Consider the following 11,866-nt stretch of genomic DNA (forward strand, 5'->3'; position numbering starts at 1 on the left):
GAGGGCCCCGCACGGGCCTCGCGGGCCTCGCGGGCCCGCGGGGTCGGCGGCGAAGTGGGGCGCGCCGCGGACAGGTGGCGGCGCCCCGTTGGTCGGCGGCGGCGGGCGGACGTGTCCGGCCCGGTCCGGATGCGTCGGTTGGCGGCGGGGAGGATTTTGCTAGGGTTTGCCCGAAAATTGCGGGGATGGCCACATATTTATAGGTAGAGGGAGCTAGGGGACTCCAAATGGAGTGCGGTTTTCGCCCACACGATCGTGATCGAACGACCGAGAGCATGGAGGGGAGTTTGCTGGATTTTGGGCCACTTTGGAGGGGTGTTGGGCTGCAAAGAGAAAAGGGCTTTTGCGGTTACCCGGTTAACCGTTGGAGTATCAAACGACCTCCAAATGGCACGAAACTTGACAGGTGGTCTACCGGTGTTATACCAAGGCCACTTGGCAAGCCTCGGTCCATTCCGAGAAAGTTTAATACCCGCTCATGGAAAAATGCAAAAGGGGACGCCGGGGGACATAGGAGCGCCGGATTGCAAAACGGACAACGGAAAAAATGCTCGGATGCATGAGACGAAGACGTATGCAAATGCGATGCACATGATGACATGATATGAAATGCATGACATGGACAAAATGCAAAATGAAGAAAACCCAACCACGGAGGGAATATCATATCGCAATGCTGAAAATGGCAAGAGTTGGAGTTACAAATATGGAAAGTTACCTCCGGGGTGTTACACTCATGTCCGGGGTCACTCACCGTTGCTAAGCACGAACACACCCACACTTGAGACATTTTGACATGGAATCTCCAACGAGAAACCGTATAAACAAACTACCGCCATGACAACCAAATAGCATCGTTGTGGCACGAGAAACATAAGACCCCTATTATATGTCAAATTGTTTCAAAAAATACATAAAATTTAAATATATCACAGTGAACCTCGTTAGCGTTCCTCTTTACTTCTTGCAATCCCTACCCACTCAAAATTTATGACTGAGCACAATCTCTATTTTTCCTTCTTGCAAACCGTAATAAAAATTGTAGCCCACCATACATGAGCTGTCTAAGATGTCTAATCTTACTTTACCACCTATCGACGGAGTGTGCAGCCTCCTAGAAACCATCCTTATGAAGTAGCAAGACTGCACTTTTGCATGAACATTTTCCTAAATCCATGGACATTTTTCACATTCATAAAAAAAATCAGAAGTTCATGACTATTTTCTAAACATTGCATAATTTTTTTAAAATACATTTAAATTTTATAAATTCGTTCTTATAAAATGTATGAACATGTTTAAATTTTAATGATGCTTTTCTAAATTTGTGAATATTTTCAGAAATCCATGGGCTTGTTAAAATGTTTTGAAGATTCTCTTAAAAATTTAGAATATTTTCTTCAACATATGAGTATATTTTTCAAATTATACGTAGATGTTTTCTGTGAAAACAATTTTGAAATCAGAAAACCGCCTGAAAAACTGAAAGCAAATAGGAAACCAGAAGAAAAAACTAGAAAACCGGATGAATGCGCCCACGCAGACGCCAAACTGGGCCGGAGGTCATAGGAGGACTCGACGGCTCCTCCCTGTTTGGGGTTGGGCCCCAGCGGACAACCGGATCAGGGAGGCTTCCCGGAGCTCCTCGTGGGGCTTCCCAGGCGTGGCGCCAAACCCGGGCAGGGCGCCCGGCCGCACCATGGCCGGGGAGTGCTGCAGAACTGCGGCGATTATGACATGGGGGCGAGGAGGAAATTGCTGGTTAGTTAATTCCTTCTCTCTTGGACTCTTGGTACTTCTTTCTCTGTTTCCCCAACATTTAGAGTAACCAAATACGCTTGCTGCTGCGTATTAACACTTGAGGATTGCGCAGTCAATTACTACATTTCTACAGCACACATCTAAAGCTACACATAAAAAACTTGAACCTATGAACCCAGATTAAAGACCAGACGCTGCTCTACAAACCATCATATGCGCATTGTTCTTGTACCCTTCCCAAAGTAAGGAGTAAAATCACAGAGTACAAGTAACTCATTGAAACCCATCGTGCAACAGATTGAAACTAACTTGCTGTAACTGCAGAAAAATGTTCAAACTATTCAGGGAAAGACCCTCATGATTACAGTCCAGAAGAATAGTAAAGTCTTACATTTATCGAAATTACTAAACAATATTGAAGTCTTACATTACCACAATAGTAAAGCCATAAATGTATCCGAAGAGCTAAGCATCTTCATCTTTATTTAGGGGGTACAGACAAGGCACACAATATAACATACGCTTATGAAGATCTTCCACACTCTGGTTAATAGACCAGTGCTCTTATTCAATGGGTTGCAGCAGACACTTGTCCCTTCAGCAGAAACGCTTATTCTGCGAAGCTTGCCCACTTCACAGCCACAAATACATAGACTTGATCGTACACCTTGTCGAAGAGCCGGAAATAAGCAATTCTCCATGTCTTCTTGAACAGCAGTGCACAAAACACCATCCAGAGCCCCACCACAAATCCCAGCACAAGCCCAAAGTAAAACGTCAGTGGATCAAATTCTTCGTTACTGCATCTGAGATCTCCATGGATGAAAGGATCATTTCCTGAACAATTCTTGTGGACAGGAGGCCCACAAAGTCCACTGTTGCCGATGTATATAAGTGACTGGTTGTCCAAATTGAGGATATCAAGTTGGGGGCCAGATGGTATCCTTCCAGACAAACTATTGTAAGACAGGTCCATGTAGCTCAGAGATGTCAGATTTGACAAGCTCGATGGGATTTCACCGGAAAGCTTGTTCTGGGAGAGGTCGAGAGATACCAGTGACTGCATGGCGCCAATCATGTTTGGAATTTGTCCACTCAATTGGTTCGATGATAAATTCAAATTCATCAGTGCAGCAAGCGAAGTGATGTCTGTAGGAATCTCACCAGTCAAGGAGTTGCATGATAAATCAATGCTCACAAAATAGGCAAGTGTTCCATGATATATAAGTTGCTGCCCTTTTGTATTTACTGACAATATTTGTCCTAGGCGATCAGCTTTAATTCCGGTAGGACCTAACCTGGTTTCATATTCAGTAACTTCAACCATATACATTGATTGTAATGTTGACATAAATGTTAGGTTCGACAGATGCCAAGGTATTGCACGAGAAAAGTTGTTGCATGATAGATCCAAGTATTGAAGATACCCCAGCTTTGTTATGTCGGCTGGAATATCATCAGAAAATATATTATGGCTCAGTACGAGAAAACGTAAATTGACCAGGTTTCCTATCCATGTAGGTAATCTTCCAGAGAACCTATTCCATGACAGATCCAAGAACGTCAGTTCTGTGTTATTCTTCAAAAATGCTGGGATTTTTCCGGATAAACTGTTGTTGCTGAGTATAAGATTTTGTAATTTGTCGATGTGAAAACATTGAGGAATTTCACCCTCCAAAATATTGTTCGACAAATCCAAATATATCAACTGTTCTAATTTGCAAATAGATTCTGGAATGTAGCCACCAATTTGATTTGAATGCATACTCAATATTTCAAGTCGCGACGCTACAAGGTTTGATGGTATTATTTGTGAAAATGAATTGCTGGAGATGTCTAACAGGTTGATATTTGTTGGCAACACAGGTATTGGTCCAGTAAGCCGGTTCGAATTGAGGTAGAGTTTTTCCAAAGCCATGCTATGCATATGTGCTGGCAAGGTGCCACTTATTTGGTTGTTAGAGATGTCCAGATATGTGACATTTGAAAATGCGGACCAAAACCAATCAGGAATCTCGCCCTTTAGAGCGTTGCTTGAAATGTCAAGTGCATTGGTTTTCATCTGCTGAAGCCCAGGTGGAAATAGAGGACCCATCTGGCAAGATGCAAACGATGCAGACTCCAACGTAAAGGGAGCGCGCCAATCTGAATCCAGTACAAACTTCAAATTGTTGGAAGACAAGTCTATATCCTTTAAACTTGTTAGATTTGCAAAGTGTTCTTCTGTGATCACACCAGTAAAGTCATTGTTCCATAGGTACAGAGAAGTCAGATTAATAAGAGAACCTATTTCAGTGGGTACACTTCCATTGAGATGATTGTTGGAGAGATCTAGAGAGGTTAGGCTAGTTGAATGCATAAGCTCGGGTGGTATAGGAGCAGTGATGTTGTTATAGGAGAGGCGAAGTTCAGTCAAATACCTCAAATTCCCAAGCTCGGCTGGTATACTCCCAGTGAGGTCGTTCCTTCTTATGTCCAAAGAGGTTAAACTGGTAAGAGCACCGAGTTCAGGTGGTATACTTCCATTGAGGTGATTGCTATAGAGCTCCAAAGAAGTCAGGCATGTCAAATTGCCAAGTTGTGGTGGTATAGGTCCAACAAGGTTGTTATTGGAGAGGCTTAGTATGCTCAACTTGCTGAAGTCACTAATAATATTTGGCAGAGTTCCAGTGAAATTGTTGCCACTTAAATCCAGCTTCTGCAATTTTGTCCTTGTACATTGCGGCAAACTCTCCATTAACACTTCTATGTCTCCAGTTATCTTATTATATGCGAGGTCAATGATTTCCAAACTACAAAGATTCTTAAGATGGTTTCCTTTCATCATCCTGTCCGTGATCTCATTAGATGAAATACCAAGAACTTGAAGGTACGTCATGTTTCCTAGTGTGTCAGGGAAATGGCCGAATAGTTTGTTACCCCCAAGTTCAAGGTACTTGAGGCTGGTCGCTTTCCAAAACCAGCCAGATCCAAGTGAGTGCTCAAAGTAATTCCCGGAGAGGTCAAGCTTCTCAAGTTTTGTGAGAGTAAGGTGTGGAAGTGATTGGTTTGCACTATCAAGTGAACAGGAAGAAAGCTCAATAACTCTCAGAGGTGGAATCATATTCAGGGTATGAGGCCAGTCAGCTATCCCCGAGAGGTTTACTCCACTCATGCTAAGGAACTGAAGGAAAGGTAGCTTCGCTAACCAGTTGATGTCCGTTGAGTACATAGTACCATAACAATAATCAGGTTGGCCAAGGTCGAGATACTGCAACTTAGACAGATTACCAAGCTGAGAAGGCACTCTACCGTTGAATGGTATGCCAGAGAGGTTAAGGTATCTCAAGTTCGCCATGGAGCCCACTAAATGAGGAATTTGGCTATTTGTCCCTAGTAAACAGTTCATGCTGAGGTCCAGGTGCTCTAGATGCTTCAAGGAAAGCAGAGAGGGACTTATCTTGCCGAACAAAGCACTGGCACCAGCACATGCATCATAGTAGCCATAGGCGTTGAGCGTCACATTCGGATTTCGAAGGTGAAGCTTGATGACATGGCCTGTTCGGTTGCTGCAACTGACGCCTCTCCACCGGCAGCAGTCCTGTCCTTGCCACGAGGCAAGGAGGTCGGTGTTGTTGCTTGTAATGCCCTCTTTGAAGGAGAGCAAGGCGGCCCTCTCAGCCGGGATGCAGCCACCGCCACCGCCATGGGCATGCTGATGATGCTGGGGCTGTACTGCACCATTTGTGACGAATGGAAATATGCTTATGGTGATGAGTGTAAGCAAGAGATTGGTTGTGCGAGACATGCTCGAAGAACGAGCTTTCTAGCTGGGGAAGCAATGCATACACACTAGAGTATGCTACAGGCTCAGTTTTAGTATTTAGCTATGTACGAGAGCCATACTGCTAGAGATGTTTGGCCAGAATACAGGGAATTCTATGGTCAAAGTACCCGTCCTAGAGGGAATTCTATCAAGTCTGGTTCATACAATTTTGTGGCCAGACTCTGATGGGAGTCACCAGCCACTCGATTAGTTTCCTGATTGCAACCACACGGTACTGTCAAAATCACTGAATTCAGTTGTATCTGGAGCATGCCCTCTGGAGCAGGGCTGGTTACTATTCCCAATCTGCCAAATTTCTTTTTTATATTGCAATCTCGTTGAAACTCTCTAGAGTTTTCAACTTCAAACAACATACAAGAGCAAAAAGGGATTGAAAAGAGCATAAGTAGAAGAAAGTAGAACTGTAGCTCCAACGCCAGCTGGCCGGATTTCGAGCCCTGCTCGTCATCTCAAACAGAAGAAAAAAAATGTTGGTAGAAGAATGCAGTGGGTTGCTAAAGTGTATGCAACCATCATGCAGCTGTTCGTGAGTGCATACGGATTGACCTTCACAATTTACTTAATGGCACTTGCCTCCCAATTTTGAAGCCTGGACTCTAGGAGGGTCCTGTTTGTAGTCAAGTAAGAAGGCTGATGATTGCACCTGAACAAATTAATATTGACTGGTATGATTCAGCAAGTAGTCCTTGAGGAGTTGAACTGAAGACGCTGCTGCTTCTACATTTTCTGCACTTGGAGTTTATGTTTTTGGGGAGTTTGCCTCTATCTGGTCTCGGGTTTACATTTTACTTTTGCTGCTTGACTAACTGAACTTTGAGCTCTAAATAAAATGCTGGGCTGAAGCTTTTCTCCAAAAAAAATAAAAATTATACGAGTGGTATTAGGCGATGGAGCACAACTCTTTCTGACAGTAGGCCAATTTCTTTATTTTTGGCACTAAATAGGACGGGCGTCTATGCTGAATATGAAACATACAGCGAATAAGATACATCGTTTTGCTATTCCAATGTTTTTCTTTTCTTGCGTGCAAAAAATTTAGATCACAGCATTTCTTGAGGCCAAGAAGAAAGATTGAGATAATACTTATCCATGTTGGTTCCACGCACAACCACACAGCTCATAGAGGCTGGTCATGTCCGCGCTGTCTAACTGAAGACTGAAGATTCCTGAAGTGTGGAATCTGGCGGCTGTCCGCGCTTCTCCGCCTTTACCGCTGCTCGGACTTCCTAGATCGTTTCCTTGCACTGTTATCGTTATGGCGTTTCCGTGGTTAGTCACTTAAGCTACTTCACTTAATTCTACCTATAAAGAGGCTGGATTCTTCTCTGAATTTTGAGAACCCTATATACTCGTATGCATACACCATATGTGTGATGCTCATCTGAGCAGGGCCAAATATAATTCCCCAATTTCCCAAGTCTAATTTCTACCTTTGCTCGTCAGATTAGTAGTAGGGTCTGACAGGTCCGTACACTCACGGACATGTCATATATACGGGGTACTACTATGTTGGTGTACATACCCAGATCTGCCCGCTAGAAAGATATCAATCTGAGGAGTACTCCAGACTTCTGAAATGCTAAGTGGCATCCTGCCCTGTCCATGTGCTTTGCGTAGCAGTACTAAGTTGTGTTGAGTGCTAGAAGTTGGCCTTTTTTGTTCTGTGACAATGCTTGAAATTTAACTGGGATGGGGGCACTGGTATTGCAGGTTATACATTGACAAAAAATAATTCGAGATCTGCTTGAAATTAATGGTGTTATATGTACTGATATCACGAGGCTACATGTACCGCCTAAACGCAGAAGCGAGCTTAGTCTGAGGCCGGCACGAAGAGGCATAGCAAACTAACCGGCCATTGAGGATGAGGAGATGTGTTGCTGCTGGCATCCTGCTGATGCTTTCACTGGGGGCGGCGCTGCTTGTCGCCGGCCACCCCTCCGCCGACGAAGTGGGCACCATTCTCCTGCCGAGCCAAGGCAAAGGTACGGCGCGCGTGAACTCCTTTCTTTCTCCAGTTCAGTCATTAGCTGCTATTGCAGTGCATGAAGAAACTGATTACAGTTTGGCTGGTTGAGGCCGGAGAGATCAAGTTTTGTGCTCAAAGTAATATTGACCAGTATGATAAATTATTCTTGTGGCATGATTCAGTGAGTGGTCCTTGAGGAGTTCAACTGCAGACGCTGCTGCTCCTATATTTTCCGCACTGGGAGTTTATGTTTCTGGGGAGTCATGTTTTGGTTTACATTTTACTTCTGCTGCTTTCCTAACTGAACTTTGAGCTCTAAATAAAAAGCTGGGCCGTCACTTTAATCTAATTTTTCTTATTCAAGTGCAAGGTATCAGGCAATGGGGCTCATCCCTTTCTGACAATGAAACAGTCAGTGAATAAGATACATCGTTTTGCTATGCTGATGGCTTTTTTTTTCTCGCGTGCAAAAAATTTAGATCACAATATTTCTTGTGGCCACAAAGAAAGATTGAGATATGATGTGGGCACCTTATCCACGTTGGTTCCACGCACAACCACACAGCTCGTAGAAGCTCGCCCGGCCTTTCAGCACTGTCTAACAAAAGACTGAAGATGCCTCAAGTGTCGAATCTGTCGGCGCTTCTCCGCCTTTACCACTGCTCGGACGGCCTAGATCATTTCCTTACACTGTTACCGTTAAAGCGTTGCCGTAGTTAGTCACTTAAGCTAGCTACTCCCTCTCTCTCAGTTTACAGGGCATGCGCGTACCCCTAGGTCGTCAATTTAACCAACCTAATACAACTCATATATTACAAAAAATATACTAATATAACCTTCAGATGTTTTATTTTCAAAACGTATAATTTTTATGTTATATAGTTTATATTAGGGTGATAAAATTGGCAACCTAGATATACGCGTAGAACTTGTAAACTGAAACGGAGGGAGTACTTCACTTAATTTGTCATAGCCCTATATACTCTTATTGCAGTAAGTTGTGTCGAGTAGAAGCTGACCTTTGTGTATTGCAGGTTACATATTGACAGAGAAAAGATTCAGATCTGCTTGATCCGCTAGAAATTAACGGTGATGTACTGGTGTCACGAGACTACATATACCGGCCAGACCCAAAACGAGATGTAAGAGCATTACTAGTAGAGCCCTCAAACCCTCAAAACGCTCACTGAGGTCAAATAGCAGTACGTACTGGCAGCCTCCCGATGTGGGGTTCCAGGGCAGAGGTCAGAGAATCTATATGGTCGGTGTCTACGCATGCTTGAATTCCATATCCATAGCTGTCAAAATGACGTTAGTAGGATCATCGGTCGGGAGCATGGTTTTGGGTACCGGGCGGAATATTCGGATACCGCCCGGTTACCGCGTTTCTCGCCACCCCACGAGAAACCTACATACCGAGCGAATTCTTTTGAATTTTTTTGAATTTAAACTCTGGTAGTTAGGTTAGATACTCTAGAACTCGATCCAAACAGACAGCGAGCTGTGGCGTAGTGGTCTGTGTGTCCTTGCTAGCTTTTCTGAGGTCTTGAGCTCGAGTCCCATTGGTGCTCGTTTTTTTAAAGAATTTTTATGATAAAAAGAAAGAAGCTGTGAAAATAATTGTTGATGTGGCGATTCGATCTTGCAACCTCAAGGTACACGACATAACCACTGCGCCAGGCTGCTGCTGGTGACAAAATTGAGTCCAGAACTAATCTATACAATATTAAAAAAAATTGAATTCAAAATTCAAATTCAAATTTCGTCCGAATTTTTTCCGGGATTTCACGGTTACTGCGGTAACCGAGAATTTCGGTGGCCCGCGAGAAAAAATGTGCACTTGGGATCCAAATCCTTGGTCGGGAGTCAAGTCAAGGGAGTGAAGTTGAGGGAAAAGCTCTTTCTCTTCAAGTTTGAGCACTGGCCTAAAACATGATCAAAGATTGGAATCCGGAATCCAAGTCTCTTCTTTCTTATACGAGTTTATTTCTTAGTAGAGTAATGTTTCCCTTTCCTTGACTGTCTTCCCGGAGAGATTCCTTGATTTCGGTATTTCACTACTCTAGTTGGAGTAACGTCCCTTGCTATCTTCATTCTGACCTTGCCCTACCGGCGCACAGTGACAAATCGAGTTCAGGTTCTGATCTGGCTCACTAGTGTTTTGAGGGTTTGAGGGCTCTACTAGTAATGCTCTAAGAGCATCTCCAGCCGTTCGGCCCCCAAGGGCGCCAAAAAAGAGCGGCCTGGGGGCGAGCCGGCGCTAGTTCGGTGCCTGGGGTTCGGTTCGATCCCAGTCACACGCCCACAGTCGCCGCGGGTTCGGCGAAGTTCGTCTTGTTTTTTTGCAAACTCGGCGACTTTTGCGTGAACTCGGCCATTATTCGTCCAAATTTGTACAAAAAACGTAAAACATGCGTGAACTAACTTAAAAACGAACTAAAACGCCTAGCCAGTGCTGCCACCGTCGCCGCCGCCGCCGTCTACATGCCGAGAAGCCTGTAGTAGCGGGTGTAGTCGTCGTCGTCGTCGCGTGCCTCGCCCGCAGCATCTCTGCTGCACCCCTCACCCGGGTCGCCGACAGCGCATGACGGCCCGGCCTCGACCTCATCGTTGCTGTCGATGACGATAATGCCGCCCTCCTCGGCGCAGCTGCGGGCCTGGGTCTCCGGGTAAGCCCGACGCTGTTGGCGCACCTGCTCGTGGACGTAGTCCTCCCTCGCCCATTTGAGGGCGAACTCGTCGTCGGGTGCCACCATGCTGGCGTGCTCCGGCTTCACGGGGACCGTGTCCGGCTCGGGCTTCGGCCGGACAAGGCGAAGGGAGCGCCTCGTCGGTGCCGTCGCAGGCGACGGCTCGTTGATGACGAGGGTGCTGCTCCGCGCACGACGCCCGAGCGGTGTCTCCTCCGGCTCGGGCTTGACGAGGCGAACGGCCGGTGAGCCGGAGCCCGACGAGGAGGACGACCCCGGCTCCATTCGCCGCGGTATTCAGGAACTACCGCGGCGGCGAGAGAAGGAGGGGTGCGTCAGGTACTCCAGCCGCGGCACATTGCCGGTCTCGATGTGGTCGAGAACGGCGTCGAGTGTGCGGCCGGGGACACCCCACCACTCGCGCCGTCCTTCAGAGTTGAGGCGGCCGCGGGGGATGACGTCGTTGGTGGAGGCGATCTGCTCCTCGCGGCGGGCCTGAAAGTACAACGTCCACAACGTTTCGCTGTCGGGCACGTACCTCGGCTCGTTCCGCTGCTCCTCCGTCAGCGACGAGCGTATGCGGGCGATCTCCGCCCACCATGCGGCTCCTTCGGGGACGGGCGGCACCGGGACACCGCCGGCGCTCAACCTCCACGCCCCCAGCACGCGCATGTCGGGCGGCACCGGGTACTCTACCTCGTACAGAAGGCGCGCCTCCGGCTCCTGGAGGTGTCGGCGGCCGAAGCCGTTCGCCGCTGCGCCGTCGCCTGGGTATCTTTCGGCCATTTCGCTCGTCGGCGGTGGAAGGCAGTGGGGGAGAGCTCGTCGGCGGGAAGAAGGCTTTCGCGGGAGGGAGAGGGGGAGGGTGTGGTGTTCACCGGCGGGGAGGGGCGCCTTTTATAGTCGGAGCGAGGGTGGCGGTGGGCGGCATGCGGGCGGACGCGTGACGCATGCGAGCGGACGCGTGTCGGCGGCGTCTTCACTGCACCGTCCGTGAGCATCAATGGAGGCTGACCGGCGCGGCAGCGCGGCAGTCCGGCAGCCTTCGCATTGATTCCCGCGGGAACCGAGGCGATGAGGCCGACGAAACAGCCGTCTCGCTGACGCGGCGGGCCCGCGGCTGCTTCGCGCCAAAACGCTCGCCCCGGCGCTTCGGGTTCGGCCTGGGTCCGCCGGCACTGATTTCGGCCCAAGCCGGCGAAACAGAGGCTCCTGGGGGCGCGGCTAGGCCGATTTTTTGGCGCCGGCGGAAAAAAAACGCCTAGGAAAGCCGTTCTGGGGGGCGCGGCTGGAGACGCTCTAGCTACCATGGCCGGCGTGAGGTCTTGCTCCACTCGCCTGACTTGAGGAGGAAGAAGAAGGGAACACAAGGAGAATTCAGAGTTTCTTTTCTCAAGTTCAGACTTGCCTCGTTTCAGTTACAGGTTCAGACTAAGTACTCTCACCCCAGCAGGCCCACACCCACGCCTAATTTTCTCACACACACGTGAGTTGCGCCAACATACAGCTAAGAGCATCTCCAACCGTGCCCCTAACAAGGCCCCGCAGGCGACTTTTCGGCCGCCGGGGCCAGAAAATCGGCCCAGTCGCGCCCTCAAAGGCCCATTTTTCGCCGGCTCG

The 11,866-nt window shown here is 47.7% G+C and overlaps 1 protein-coding gene across 1 annotated transcript; it reads right to left on the reverse strand.

Annotated features, from left to right (window-relative positions):
• Positions 1–2,057: 2,057 nt before the first annotated feature.
• On the reverse strand, positions 2,058–5,637 carry LOC119274463 (receptor-like protein EIX1). The gene has a single exon (XM_037555166.1). It carries the CDS (start codon positions 5,546–5,548, stop codon positions 2,372–2,374), a length of 3,177 nt encoding a protein of 1,058 aa, XP_037411063.1. The 5' UTR covers positions 5,549–5,637; the 3' UTR covers positions 2,058–2,371.
• Between the last annotated feature and the right edge of the window lie 6,229 nt (positions 5,638–11,866).

This window comes from Triticum dicoccoides, chromosome 3B (assembly GCF_002162155.2).
Source record: "Triticum dicoccoides isolate Atlit2015 ecotype Zavitan chromosome 3B, WEW_v2.0, whole genome shotgun sequence".
Taxonomy (NCBI): Eukaryota; Viridiplantae; Streptophyta; class Magnoliopsida; order Poales; family Poaceae; genus Triticum; species Triticum dicoccoides.